The following is a 13,163-nucleotide window of genomic DNA, read 5'->3' as shown; positions in this document are numbered from 1 at the left end:
ACAAAAAAATACATGAATACTGTATAAAGGTTGTATGATTGTGCATGTGCATAACATACAGACTGAATTGATTACCCAATCAATTTTGTAGTTGAGAAAAATTTGTAGAATTTAATGTTTTACTCTGTACAATGTAGAATCTGTTATGTGTTTTCCCCAATATGTGTTTGTATTATGTTTGATGTGAAATGTCATTTTAAGCTTTTATGAAAGTTAAATAAAATAAAAAAATAAAATAAAAAAAACTTTCTAGTTGAGAGTAAGAGTGATTAAAATGGTTGCCCGACAGAGGGAGACAACTCACCACGAAAGGATTACTTAGCCTGCTGTGAACATTCAGATTACCGGTCATCTGATGGTAACCGATTACATGAAAGTTATTTACATGAAACTTATTTGTCAAGTTACGTGTAGCCTGTGAACATTCAGATTACCGGTCATCATAATCAAACATAATCCCCCTTTTATCATACTTTAAAATAATAATGTTTAAGAGGGTGGTTTAATTTTTCAATAAAGGATGGGTTTGAAACAAGCAGGATTATGCAGTATAGTGTTGTGGGCATAAACAACATTAAAACACTGAATAACATTAGCAGCTTAAAACTAACGAAAACTTCTTTCAAGCCGTTGACTTCTTTCAAGCCGGTCACTTCCATGACCAATCACAATCCACGCCAACAAATAATTAGAAACGACTATCAGCCAATCAGAAGCGTTTTTTTCTGGCGCCTAATCGGCACCCGTAGCAGCCTCGTTGGCGCAGTAGGCAGCGCGTCAGTCTCATAATCTGAAGGTCGTGAGTTCGAGCCTCACACGGGGCAGGTTTTTGTCGTGATTTTAGAATTACGGAGTTGATGTAAATAAGTTTGTAAATATTGCACGGATTATATTTGACCATTTCAATAATTAGAGTAGATCATGCAGGGAAACTTTGTCAATATTATACAACAAAATACAGATAAAGTAGGCTACTTTGAGACCGGAAAATATAAATACAAATATAACGTTTATGTTTCTAACCTTTTAATTATTATCTCACAAGTAAAATGTATGTTTATATATTGTTTTGCCCTATCTCTTACACACACACTGGTTTATGTTTCCTTTCCAGTGTTTTACTTTATTGTAAATTCTGACAGCATAGACTCTGAGAGAGAGAGAGAGAGAGAGAGAGAGAGAGAGAGAGAGAGAGAGAGAGAGAGAGAGAGAGAGAGAGAGAGAGAGAGAGAGAGAGAGAGAGAGAGAGAGAGAGAGAGAGAGATTTCTGAATGATTCCACATGCTGAATGAATTCAGTGACACTCTCAGTGAACGGGACGCAGGCAGGGGCGCTTGTTTTCCCTGTCTCGGTTTGGGAAGGAAGGACTCATCCAGCCGGTGCAGCATGTGAAAGTCCAACACTGGCGACTTCCTCCTCTTTTATTTTTACACATTTTGCAGCCAGTTTCTGATCAGAGATAAGCAATTCCACCGCACTGATATCTCCACTGAAATGCCGTCATGTCACGCGTGAATGTCAGCTGGATTATTGCGGTGCTCGCGGTGGAGCTCGCGACACTGTCCGCCGCGCGCGCTCACAGCTGTCACGAGGTGAAAACGGCGTTTCAGGTGCGTCAGATCGGCCAGCTGAAATGGGTGCCTGAAACACCTGCTACAGGTGAGTGTGAACGCAACGGGCTGTCGTTTGTCATGACTGTGACGAAACTGTATTGTGGATGTTCCTGCTTTGGCTGTTCTAGCTAACTACATCTGCTTGTCTTGTAAAATAAGTATCCTCTAGCCTACATGATTTTTCTCAGATTTAGAACCTCATAGCTTCTTATGTCATTGTGTTTAATTATTTATCTTACTTGCTTTGACTAGTGTTATTGAAGCAACAATATGTGATTGATTACTTAGCCTATGTATTTTGGCAGAAATAGATCTGTATGTGTAATTACTATGGTAAATATGTGTATTGTGGTGAGCAACCAGGTGCTGTGGTTGCTATATTCCTACAGTGTGCTCTATTGATGATGAAGGCATTCTTTAGGTACCACAAATTTTTTTTTTTTTGCTTGGGAAATTCTGCAGTTGTGCAGAAGATGTGCAGATCAAATTTCACAAAACAATTGCAGTTTGATCACAAGGAACTTTAAAGGTAGTACCTAAAGGATGTGTCTCAATCAGCATTTGTTGCATGCACTAGTCCATTTCTAGTGCTGTCAAATCGGTTCCTGAGTTACTGAAATATTTCCATGCTAAAAATTCCCTCAGTGCCCTGTTAAAAACCATCAGCTGCTCACTGTATTTACTTACTAGAAATGTTATCATGTCTCTGCATGTTTCATGGTGTTTTTTAAACTTTAAACAGTTCACCCCCCCCCCTCCCCACACACACACCACTTAATGCATATTGACATACATTAGATGTGATATCTGAATAGAATATTCATGTAGAGTCAAGTTCCCTAATCAGCCATATTATTGGAATTTAAGTGTAATGTTTTCTTTCTTCATTTCGCTGCTCCTGACAGGGAAATGTAATTTCCATTCAATAGGTTTTACAAGTTCATTGACTGATTTTTCCACCCACAAAGTCAATGTTAATGCCCAAGTGTGCTAATGCTCTCGACTCTGCACTGTAAATAATATGTCTTGGTAAACTTCAGACAAGGATCGTGTCAGGTTAAGGGAATCAGTGTTGACAGATGCATTCAGCCAGCTGCTTTGACACATGACTCAGCGAACAGGAGCGAGCCTTGCTGGAATGACATCGGTCGAGCTCACCGGTTACAAATACTCAGGGCCAAAGTTCTCACGGTGCACGAACTAACAGCCAAGTCCGGTTCTCCAATGACAGGGATGCCCATCCTGCTCCTAGAGATCAACCTACCTGCATAGTGCATAGTGTAGTAATCAAATACTAATCATACACACTTGAACCAGGTGATCGAGGTCTTAAGGTTCACTTGAAAAGGTGGCTGCTGAAATAGAAGCCTTGATATCTTGTCAGTAATTTGCTTGACAGTAGGTTTATCATTCATTTTGTCTATCTTTTTTCCATCCATCAATCCATTGGGACAGTGCATGTCAATAAACAAACATGGAATATGCATGTAAACATGCCGGATTGTAGCAACAAGCTAATTTACATCTGAAGTCCCACCTGCTAAGATCACACAGGTCACAAAAAATTACAGAAAAAATACTATCTATTATTCATTCTGTCTATCGTTCCATCCATCTGTCCATCCATCCGTCCTCCCATCTCTCCATTCATTTATCAATCAAAACTTTATCACAGACTCAGGGTCCAATTTTTAAATTACCCAACATATAACAAAACAACAATGCCTTACAAATACACAAGTGCCAGTGTTTCCACAATTTTGACTATGTATAGTTGCTAAACATTATATTTGACCCATGATATAGACCCATGTCTATATAAGGTTCAAACCTTATATTTGAACCTTGTATAGACCCATGATATCGTAATTTTTAGAAGCGTTAAGTCGGCAAATCAATTTGTACGTAAGATTCCGTAACCCAGCTTGGTAACACTTTACTTGAAGGGGTGTGCATAAGACTAACATGACACCTTTATAATCATGGCATGACATTTGTTATGAATATGAAGGAAGTTTTATGCATGTTTGTGACAACTGTCATTAAGTGTCATTCGCTCAGTTATGACATTTTTAATGCAAATTTGACATTGTGTGAGATGTCTTTGTTATGACACCTTGACATAAACCAATACATCATGACCTGTCAGTGTCTTTGTCATGACAACTAGACATTACTAAGACAACACAACCGGTCATAAACATGACATAGCAGATGAATTATCAAACTTAAGAAACCACCTAGCTTTATTGGTTAACATTACATTAAACATGTCATGTGGTTGGTTTTGACATTGGCTGTCATGAAGCCATTATAACATTTTAATGACAAATTCAATTAGTACCACTGTATTCTTGACACACTTATAATGGCCTCATGACAGCCAATGTCAAAGCCAACCACATGACAGTTTAACTTAATTTTATGTCAAGTTGTCATGACAAAGACACTGACAGGTTATGATGTATTGGTTTATGTCAAGATGTCATAACGAAGACATCTTAAAAAATGGTATATTTGCATTCAAAATGTCATTATTGAGTGAAAGACACTTGACAATTGTCATAAAACATGCATAAACCATATTTCATATTCAAGACATTTGTCATGTCACTCTTATGCACACCCCGTCAAGTAAAGTGTTATCCACAGCTTTATATGTGTTAACTCCCAAACTTGCAAACATCTCACTTGCACTATGCCATCTAGGTCTCCTTAATAAAATTCTCATTGCATCATTATATGCTACTTGAAGCCTCCGAAAGCTGGATGTTCTATAATTTGTCCTTAAATGGGCAGTATAAAGATATGCTTTAAACAGATGTCCTTACATGTATCTTTCCATCCATCTTTCTTTTTGTTGTAATTTTATAATTCTGTCTTTTATCACTTTTTCTGTATTTTGAAACTGTTTTTCCTTCAACTTTCAAATAACCTTTAAGATTTGTCATGAAAAATGTATCATTTCCTGTTGATTTTTTTTCTTCAATCAGTTTGAATTCAGTCAATGTGTTTGTTCAGACAAGGTGCGTGTATAACACCTGTTCTCTGACTGAGACAGATATATATTTCAAGTTGAGTTGCAAATGACCTCTTGGAGCCCTGAAGAGCGACAGATGGCAGATTTTCCAAGATGGTGTTGATTAGGGTTAGCTAAAAGTTGAATGCCAAGATTTCACAAATTAAGCACTTAATTAGATTATATAAAATTTTAAAATACTCAGTTACTTTTTTATTTATTACATGTTTACATGTTGTTCTCACAATGGCAGTATTTATACTTTTTTCTCTTTATCTTTAAAAATGTCCTTTATAAAAAGCCATATGTTCAGAAGGTCTTCCAGGTTTGTTGAACTGCACAATCAGACCAGCCAGTCATGAGCATTTGATCACTGGATTTACAGAAATCATTTCACCTGTAATAAGTGTTTTCCAAACATTGCAACAATAATCAACTCCTGGGAAACCCTGACGTAAAATATTATTTAATGCACTTCATGTTGTTGCTAGCAAAGAATGGAATATATATTCTTTCTCTTTGTATTTTTATATCAGGGTACAAGATTATCCTTTTCAAATCAATAGAATGAACAAGTTGGGTCAAAAGTAATCTTGTTATATTACCTGAAATGTGCAATGTGATGCATTGGAATTATAATTTGGAATCTGTAACTGATTACAGTTCGTAAGTAATCTACCCAGCAGTGCTGATGAGCAATAGCCCCCTTTTAGGTAAGGTCTAGATGTGCAAAAGAATTTGAGCATCATAAGAGTCTTAATGAGTCTGGTTTCTCGGTAGACAACTTGCGCTCTGGTACAATTTCTGCTGTTTATTTGACCGAATGCTGATTTGTAGAGTTAGCATAGAAATCGTTCCTGTGGGAGACAAGCCCATACCGCAGCAAAACCATAATTACAATATATCTCAGGTTAGCGCTTTTTGGCTTCTTCCTAAGATCATTAAAGTCTTTATTTCCTTTTTGTGGTCCACAAAATAAAAGTTTAAAGTGAGCCAAATGATTAAATAAGTTCTAAATGGCTTTTGTTGCAGATAGACTGGAATTCTCATTTTCTGAGTGAGTTTCTCCTATGAGCAGAGACGTAGAACTCTCAGATGAAGCTTTGTGCTGCCAATAAATAAACATTGATATTGTTGAAAACTTGAAAAGTTCACACAAAAAGGAAAACGCTGTCATCATTTGCTTAACCTCCTGGCATCATTTACTTAACCTCCTGGCATGTCAAGTCAAGTCAAGTCACATTTATTTATATAGCGCTTTTTACAACATAGATTGTTTCAAAGCAGAGATAACAAGTAAGTTCAGTGATGTTTTTATTTTTGTTTTGTAAACACTATAACTGATGGGCAGAAACTCAAGACACCTAATTATAGTGACCAGTACTTTGGGATACTGAGGCCATTCTGAAAAAAAAAAACATCCACCCACCCTTCCATCCATCCATCCACCCATCCATCCATCCACCCACCCACCCACCCTTCTGTCCATTCATCCATCCATCCATCCACCGACCCTTCCATCCATCCATCCACCCACCCTTCCGTCCTTCCACCCTCCCATCCGTCTGTCCATCCATCCATCCATCCATCCATCCATCCATCCATCCATCCATCCATCCATCCATCCATCCATCCACCCGTCTGTCCATCCATCCATCCACCCTTCCATCTGTTCATCCATCCATCCATCCATCCATCCACCCTTCCATCTGTTCATCCATCCATCCCTCCATCCACCCTTCCGTCCGTCCTTCCACCCATCCATCTATACATCCATCCACCCATCCACCCACCCATCCTTCCATCCGTCCATCTGTCCTTCCATCCACCCACCCACCTTTCCATCCATCCATCCATCCATCCATCCATCCATCCACCCACCCACTCACCCACCCACCCACCCACCCACCCTTCTATCCATCCATCCATCCATCCATCCACTAACCCACCCACCCATCCACCCTTCCATCCAACCATCCATCCAACTATCCATCCATCCGTCCGTCCACCCACCCTTCCATCCATCCATCCACCCACCCTTCCGTCCGTCCACCCTCCCATCCGTCTGTCCGTCCATCCAACCATCCATCCCTCTGTCCATCCATCCATCCACCCTTCCGTCTGTTCATCCATCCATCCATCCATCCATCCATCCATCCATCCATCCACCCTTCCGTCCGTCCGTCCTTCCACCCATCCATCCATACATCCATGCACCCTTCCGTCCATCCATCCACCTATCCGTCCATCTGTTCTTCTATCCACCCACCCACCCACCCTTCCATCCATCCAACCACCCACCCACCCACCCATCCATCCATCCATCCATCCATCCATCCATCCGTCTGTCCATCCATCCATCCACCCTTCCGTCTGTTCATCCATCCATCCACCCTTCCGTCCGTCCTTCCACCCATCCATCTATACATCCATCCACCCATCCACCCATCCTTCCATCTGTCCTTCCATCTATCCACCCATCCACCCTTCCATCCAACCATCCATCGAACTATCCATCTATCCGTCCGTCCACCCACCCTTCCGTCCGTCCAACCTCCCATCCGTCTGTCCGTCCATCCATCCATCCATCCATCCATCCATCCATCCGTCTGTCCATCCATCCATCCATCTACCCTTCCGTCTGTTCATCCATCCATCCATCCACCCTTCCGTCCGTCCGTCCTTCCACCCATCCATCCATACATCCATGCACCCTTCCATCCATCCATCCACCTATCCGTCCATCTGTTCTTCTATCCACCCACCCACCCTTCCATCCATCTATCCATCCGTCCATCCATCCATCCATCCGTCTGTCCATCCATCCATCCACCCTTCCGTCTGTTCATCCATCCATCCACCGTTCCGTCCGTCCGTCCTTCCACCCATCCATCCATACATCCATGCACCCTTCCGTCCATCCATCCACCCATCCATCCATCCATCTGTTCTTCTATCCACCCACCCACCCTTCCATCCATCCATCCATCCGTCCGTCTGTCCATCCATCCATCTGTCCATCCATCCATCCACCCTTCCGTCTGTTCATCCATCCATCCACCCTTCCGTCCAGACATCCATCCACCCTTCCGTCCATCCATCCACTCATCCTTCCATCCGTCCATCTGTCCTTCTATCTATCCACCCACCCACCAACCCTTCCATCCATCCATCCACCCAACCCCTTCCATCCATCCATTCATCTGTCCATTCATCTATCCACCCACCCTTCCAACCATCCATCCACCCCTCCATCCAACCATCCATCCAACCATCCAACCATCCGTCCGTCCACCCACCCACCCTTCCATCCGTCCGCCCATCAATCTGTCCGCCCGCCAGCCTGCATGAGCTTCCGTTTCCTGTCTGACGCATTCGTATGCATATGAATAGAAGTCAGTAGAACAAAAAGTGTAGTGACTGCCCCTTTAATGTTGCAGACTCCTGGGTTCGCTCCCTCTCTTCAGAAGCGCTGACAGCATCTGAGGGCACCAGAATCACTTTATGTTCTCAGATCAGATGCCAAGCAAAGCAGATTCTTGAATCTCCACCTCTGAATCCCAGGCTCTCTTTTAAAAAGGAGTGTTCATAACTAATCATGTGAGTCTTTGAGCATAGATATTCAAGAGTTTTCATTTTTCATGAGTAAAAAAGAGGAAGGGTTAAGGAAGTGTTAATTATGACTCATTTAATGAAATAAAGTAACCAGCAATCAGATATTTAAAGGATAGTCCGAATCTCCTACACTGCAGACCATTAAATCTTGCTAATCCAGACCCAATTAAATAGAATTGGATTTCCAGACATTATAGGGTCAAAAGTTCTTTAGTTAATTAAGTTGCAGGGACCTTTATTTGTCTAGTGGGTTAAGCCATTCATATGGAGGTTTGTTAGCCACAGACAGTTATGGCAGTCTGACTTGCCTCTTGTCTGCTGCATTGTTTTATAATTATCTGGAGGGATTATTTGCTGAGTAAGAGCTTCAGCCTGGTCTCAACAGCTAGTGTCTATTTATGGTTCCAGAAGTTCCTCACCCTGTGTATCCAAGTTAAATGTATTGAGTAATGATATTTCCAATTTTCATTTTTCATTTCATTTATTGGAGAAGGATAACCCCTTGAGATGGAACATCTCATTTTCGAGGGGGTCCTCAAGATAACACCAAACACTTACAGACATACTAAAGCTCTTCCACACAACCAACACCCCAAACTGTCCCAACTCTGTCCAAAGCATATCACATAAACAATATACTATGACATTAGGATAGCCTATATTACAGGAGAAAACCATAATTGACGAAACCACAAAAACAAACAAATATAACCTACATATACATACAAATACAAAAATACATACCTATATACACATATGCACACAAACATGCATGCATGCATGCACTGCCTACATACATACCACATACCTACATACACATGTACACATCCCCGCACACATGCTCTTTTCTTCACATTAGTGAAGGAAAAAACAAAAAACAAACAAAATAAATAAATAAATAAATAAAGCAAATTAAAACACAACTCATATATTTCTGTTGTCTGATCATTTTTAGTTGTTTTTTTAATTGAGGATATATATATATATATATATATATATGTTTGTTTGTTTTTTCAAGTTTTCTTCTTCTTTAGTCTCCAGAAACTAAATGTGACTGGAATGTAAAAAAAAACAAAAAAAAACACATTGGCTTAAACTAACCTGGCTTGAATATCCCCACCACTCATTTTATTACTTGTTTGGATCATCAAATGCTTCTTTGATGGGGACTTTTGAGGTAAACGCTGTTCTGTGATGAAAGGTGTAGAACAGCCATGCATTCATGCTTTGAATCTCTGGCATGAGAAGAAAGACCATACGTCTTTGGATATTTACTCTTCTTCAGACTTTAACACCTGCAGGCCCTCCTCTTAGTCTCTCTGCCCTCAGCAAAACACCCTTTTAGTGCCTCCAGAACCCTGTATGTGAATGCCAAAGCATATTGGTATTTGCGTCGCAGATATAATGTGGTGTTGGTGTGATAAACATTTAGACTGGTAACCAGAAAGTTTTTGGTTCAAGAACCGTGAGGGCTGAACCATGACCATTGTGTTCTTAAGTTGCTTTACCTGAGTCTTAACTTTTTGTTCATGTTGTTTTGCTTGTACTATTACAGTCTCCATTCATTTACATTTATGCACTTGGCAGATGCTTTTATTTAAAGCGCCTTACATTGCAGTCAAGGTATACATTTTATTAACTCATGAATTCTTTTGGAATTGAGCCCATGTCTTTTGCATTGCTAACACCATGCTGGTACTGTTTGAGCTACAAGAATATAGTCAGTACTTGGTAGAATTGTTTGTTCCAGAATATCCCCCATTTACCAGTTCAACATGTTCTGTCTTTGAGTTCTGGTAAGAACTGGTCTCAGTCGTCTTCCCCTGATCTTCTTATGTGTCTGACTTGCTATCACAGACTTTAATTGGATTGGTGGTCCTGGCTTGTTTCCCCCCCCCCATTCCTCTCTCACCTTCAGCTTTGCAGAGTACTCAAGTGGAGAGCCCTAATTGGGGTCCACTTATTTTTTGGGAGATTTGATGTATCCCCTTACCTCTCAACAGGAGCCTGCTAGATGCTTATACACATTTGATTATACTTATTTGAAACTACATTGAAGTGTATACGTAGGGATGCGATATAGCTAAAAAAGTTATCACAATATAATGTTTCATATTGTTCGTTATCGTAACTTTTTTTTAATAAAGACAAGTAAAAAAGTTTGAATTTAAACTGTTTTTTTTATTTATTTATTAAGGCAAACAACAAATTCTAGCAGTTTTAGCAGTCAAAAACGAAATAAAATGTAAACATGAATATCTTCTTTATGTCTTATATTAAGATATAAAAAAGTAAGTTTTATAGAAACTCTTGAACTTAAAATGTTACAAAATCAGTGCAATGTAAAAGTGTACAATCAAGGCAAACTTTGACGTAGATCAATATCTGTAATAACTAATAAGTAGGGGTGTGATGGTTGATAAAATTCATGGTTCGGTTTGATATGACACAGTGGTGTCACCGTTCGGTGACAATTTTACATGAATTGATCTTGTTTATGCATTGATCTTGTTTTGCACACTAAAGTGTATTAAGATTTGTCACCTAGCTAGTTGGTAAACATGTTTAATTGAAATTTGCATTGTATTTCTATTTTATTATTAAAATATGCAATATTTTATTCATACAATGCCAAATATTAAATATTTAGCCAAAAGCTTTTAATTTAGCCTTTAAAGTTATGTAGAAATGTCAAAATTATTGTTTCAAAGTATATTAAAAGTGGACCAAAGGTTCATATTAAAGATATTCATAGACGTTAGCACCCATGTGACTGTGGTTTCTCAGTCTTTTGAGTCTGATACAAGAATTCCTGGTATGTTTTAAGGGCCAGGTCAAGGTGGAAATATATCTGCCATGTTTGAACTGTTGAGGCCAGGTAAGGATATTCCTGCTGTTTTGACTCAACTCCAGCCAAGTTAAATTTATTAGATAATTATATTTCTAATGTCAGATAATTTTATAGTTTTTTTAGCTGATGATTTTTCAGCTGATGATATACTGATGTATATACTTTAGCACCAAAGGTTACCCCTTGGTGTTATTTTTTATTTTTATTTTTTCAGTGAATGAAATGAATGTACTGTATTTTAGTTTGATCATGTTTCGAACAAGTGGAGAGCCCAAATTACACCTTATTCGTGAATCTTGCCTCACACGCCTTCACCTTTTTGTTCATGTTTTCTTTTTGCTTGTACTGTAGGTGTAGATGTATTACAGATTTTATGTTGCTAAATTATATTTCTGGTATAGTTATGATCCATTTATTACCTGCCAACTTAAAATGTTGTAAACCTTGAAGGCTTTGGAGCACAGACTTAAGTTTGGTCTCTTCTTGGCAGATAATTGCTAAAGTGAATTTTTTATTTTTTTCATATGAAATTTTCCAAAACAAACACGTTTTACTCTAAAATTGTGAGAAGATCAAAGCCATAAATCTAAACAAGTTGTGTTCCAATTTGATTAATATGTAAAAAAAATTTTCATTGAGATTTTGTTTGCGCAGAAACCAAACACTTTCACTAGATGAAATTCGCTTCCCATTCGTTTCCAATGTGGTCATTTGACCATTTCGAATATTTTCCTCTTTTTTTTTTCATACAGCAAGCGCCAAAACCTTTGCCAAGTTTCGTGCCACCCCGATAAAGTAAAAAATCCTTAAAAAACAAAAGGTTTTTTTTTTTTTTTTTTTTTCTAAATTCAGGGTTGAGACAGGAATTCTAGGAACCAGTCCAGAGGTGGTTGGTTAAAGTTATTAACTTTAAAGTGTTAGTTCACCCAAAAATGAAAATTCCTTCAGTAATTACTCACCCTCATGTTGTTCCAACCCCATGAGATTTACATTCATCTTCGGAACACAAATTAAGATATTTTTGATTAAATCTGAGAGCTGGATCACTCCTCCATAGGCTTCAATGGGACTGAAACTTGCTGGCCCAAGTTTTTAAAGACATCATTAAAAGAGTCCAAGTGACTACAGTGTCACTCAATCTTAAGTTTATCAAGTGACGAGAATACTTTTTGTGCACAAAAACAAACAAAAATAACAACTTTATTGTGAACTATCCCTTTAACTAAACTTGGACTCTTGTATGTCTGCAAATCACTTTGAGGTTCCACACTTTTGCCTCTTCTTTTGATTTCAGCCCAATCCGCCAGCTTTTCCTCTGCATCAGCTTTTCACTCTCTACACTGTGGGCGCAAATGCCAGCCAGCGCTCCACAAAGCCAAACACCGGAGCCGCACGCCTGTGGCTTTGAGAAATGCAGGTGTGCTGCCCAGGTCTTTAGAGAGATGTTTTCTTTCCACGTGGTTCATCCCAAAAACAGCACATCAGTTGTGGGTAAATATCCTGCTGGTTCCAGCGTACGCCAGCACTTCAAAGCAGCGAGAGCTTCCTGAGAAGAACTAGGGGGGAGCCAGGGGTTAAATCAGTTTGGTTGCCGTCTACTTTAATGACTTTCCTTTCCCATAAAGTTGCTTCTGCACTTCAAGCATCAGGAAATAGCTTAAGTCTAAACCTAAATAAACCGTAACATTTTCGTCTCCATACTGAAGATGTTTGTTTGGGTTGACCGGTAGTGGCAATTTTGGTCATTGGTTTTGGTAGTGACTGTGATGCTGCAAAAGGACGGAATAAAGACTTAATCCTGCCAATCAAATGAATGTTGTTTTTTTTTATCACCTGAGGGTGATTATGGGATCAGGTTGGCTAAGTTTGAACCCCAGAATAAGCAAGTGTTCACTCAGGCAGAACCACAGACTCCTGCTGAGGTCCTAATTTACTCACCAGGGGCTGAATTCATTCCCTCATCTCTTAATTAAGACTTGGAGAAAGACAGGTGACAGGGATGGTTTCATTTTTGTTAAGGCAAATTCCCTCTTTTCTAAAGATTAATGGCAGCTATATACTGTCT

At 39.4% G+C, this 13,163-nt stretch overlaps 1 protein-coding gene and 1 non-coding gene across 3 annotated transcripts in view; both read left to right on the top strand.

The window, feature by feature from the left end:
• Positions 1–751: 751 nt before the first annotated feature.
• On the top strand, positions 752–824 carry trnam-cau (transfer RNA methionine (anticodon CAU)). Its single transcript has one exon. It is a non-coding gene; the product is annotated as a tRNA-Met (tRNA).
• A 441-nt stretch (positions 825–1,265) lies between these two features.
• The window catches only part of gpc5c (glypican 5c), a 131,148-nt gene continuing 119,250 nt past the window's right edge, over positions 1,266–13,163 (top strand). For both annotated transcript variants that reach the window (XM_089131065.1, XM_039657606.2), the window contains exon 1: positions 1,266–1,659. In XM_089131065.1, the coding sequence (XP_088987191.1) occupies positions 1,503–1,659 (157 nt within the window). In that variant the 5' untranslated portion in view covers positions 1,266–1,502. The remainder of the gene's footprint in view (positions 1,660–13,163) is intronic.

This window comes from Pimephales promelas, chromosome 5, assembly GCF_988280905.1.
Source record: "Pimephales promelas chromosome 5, fPimPro1.hap1.1, whole genome shotgun sequence".
Taxonomy (NCBI): Eukaryota; Metazoa; Chordata; class Actinopteri; order Cypriniformes; family Leuciscidae; genus Pimephales; species Pimephales promelas.
This window is presented reverse-complemented; position numbering and strand designations above follow the sequence as displayed.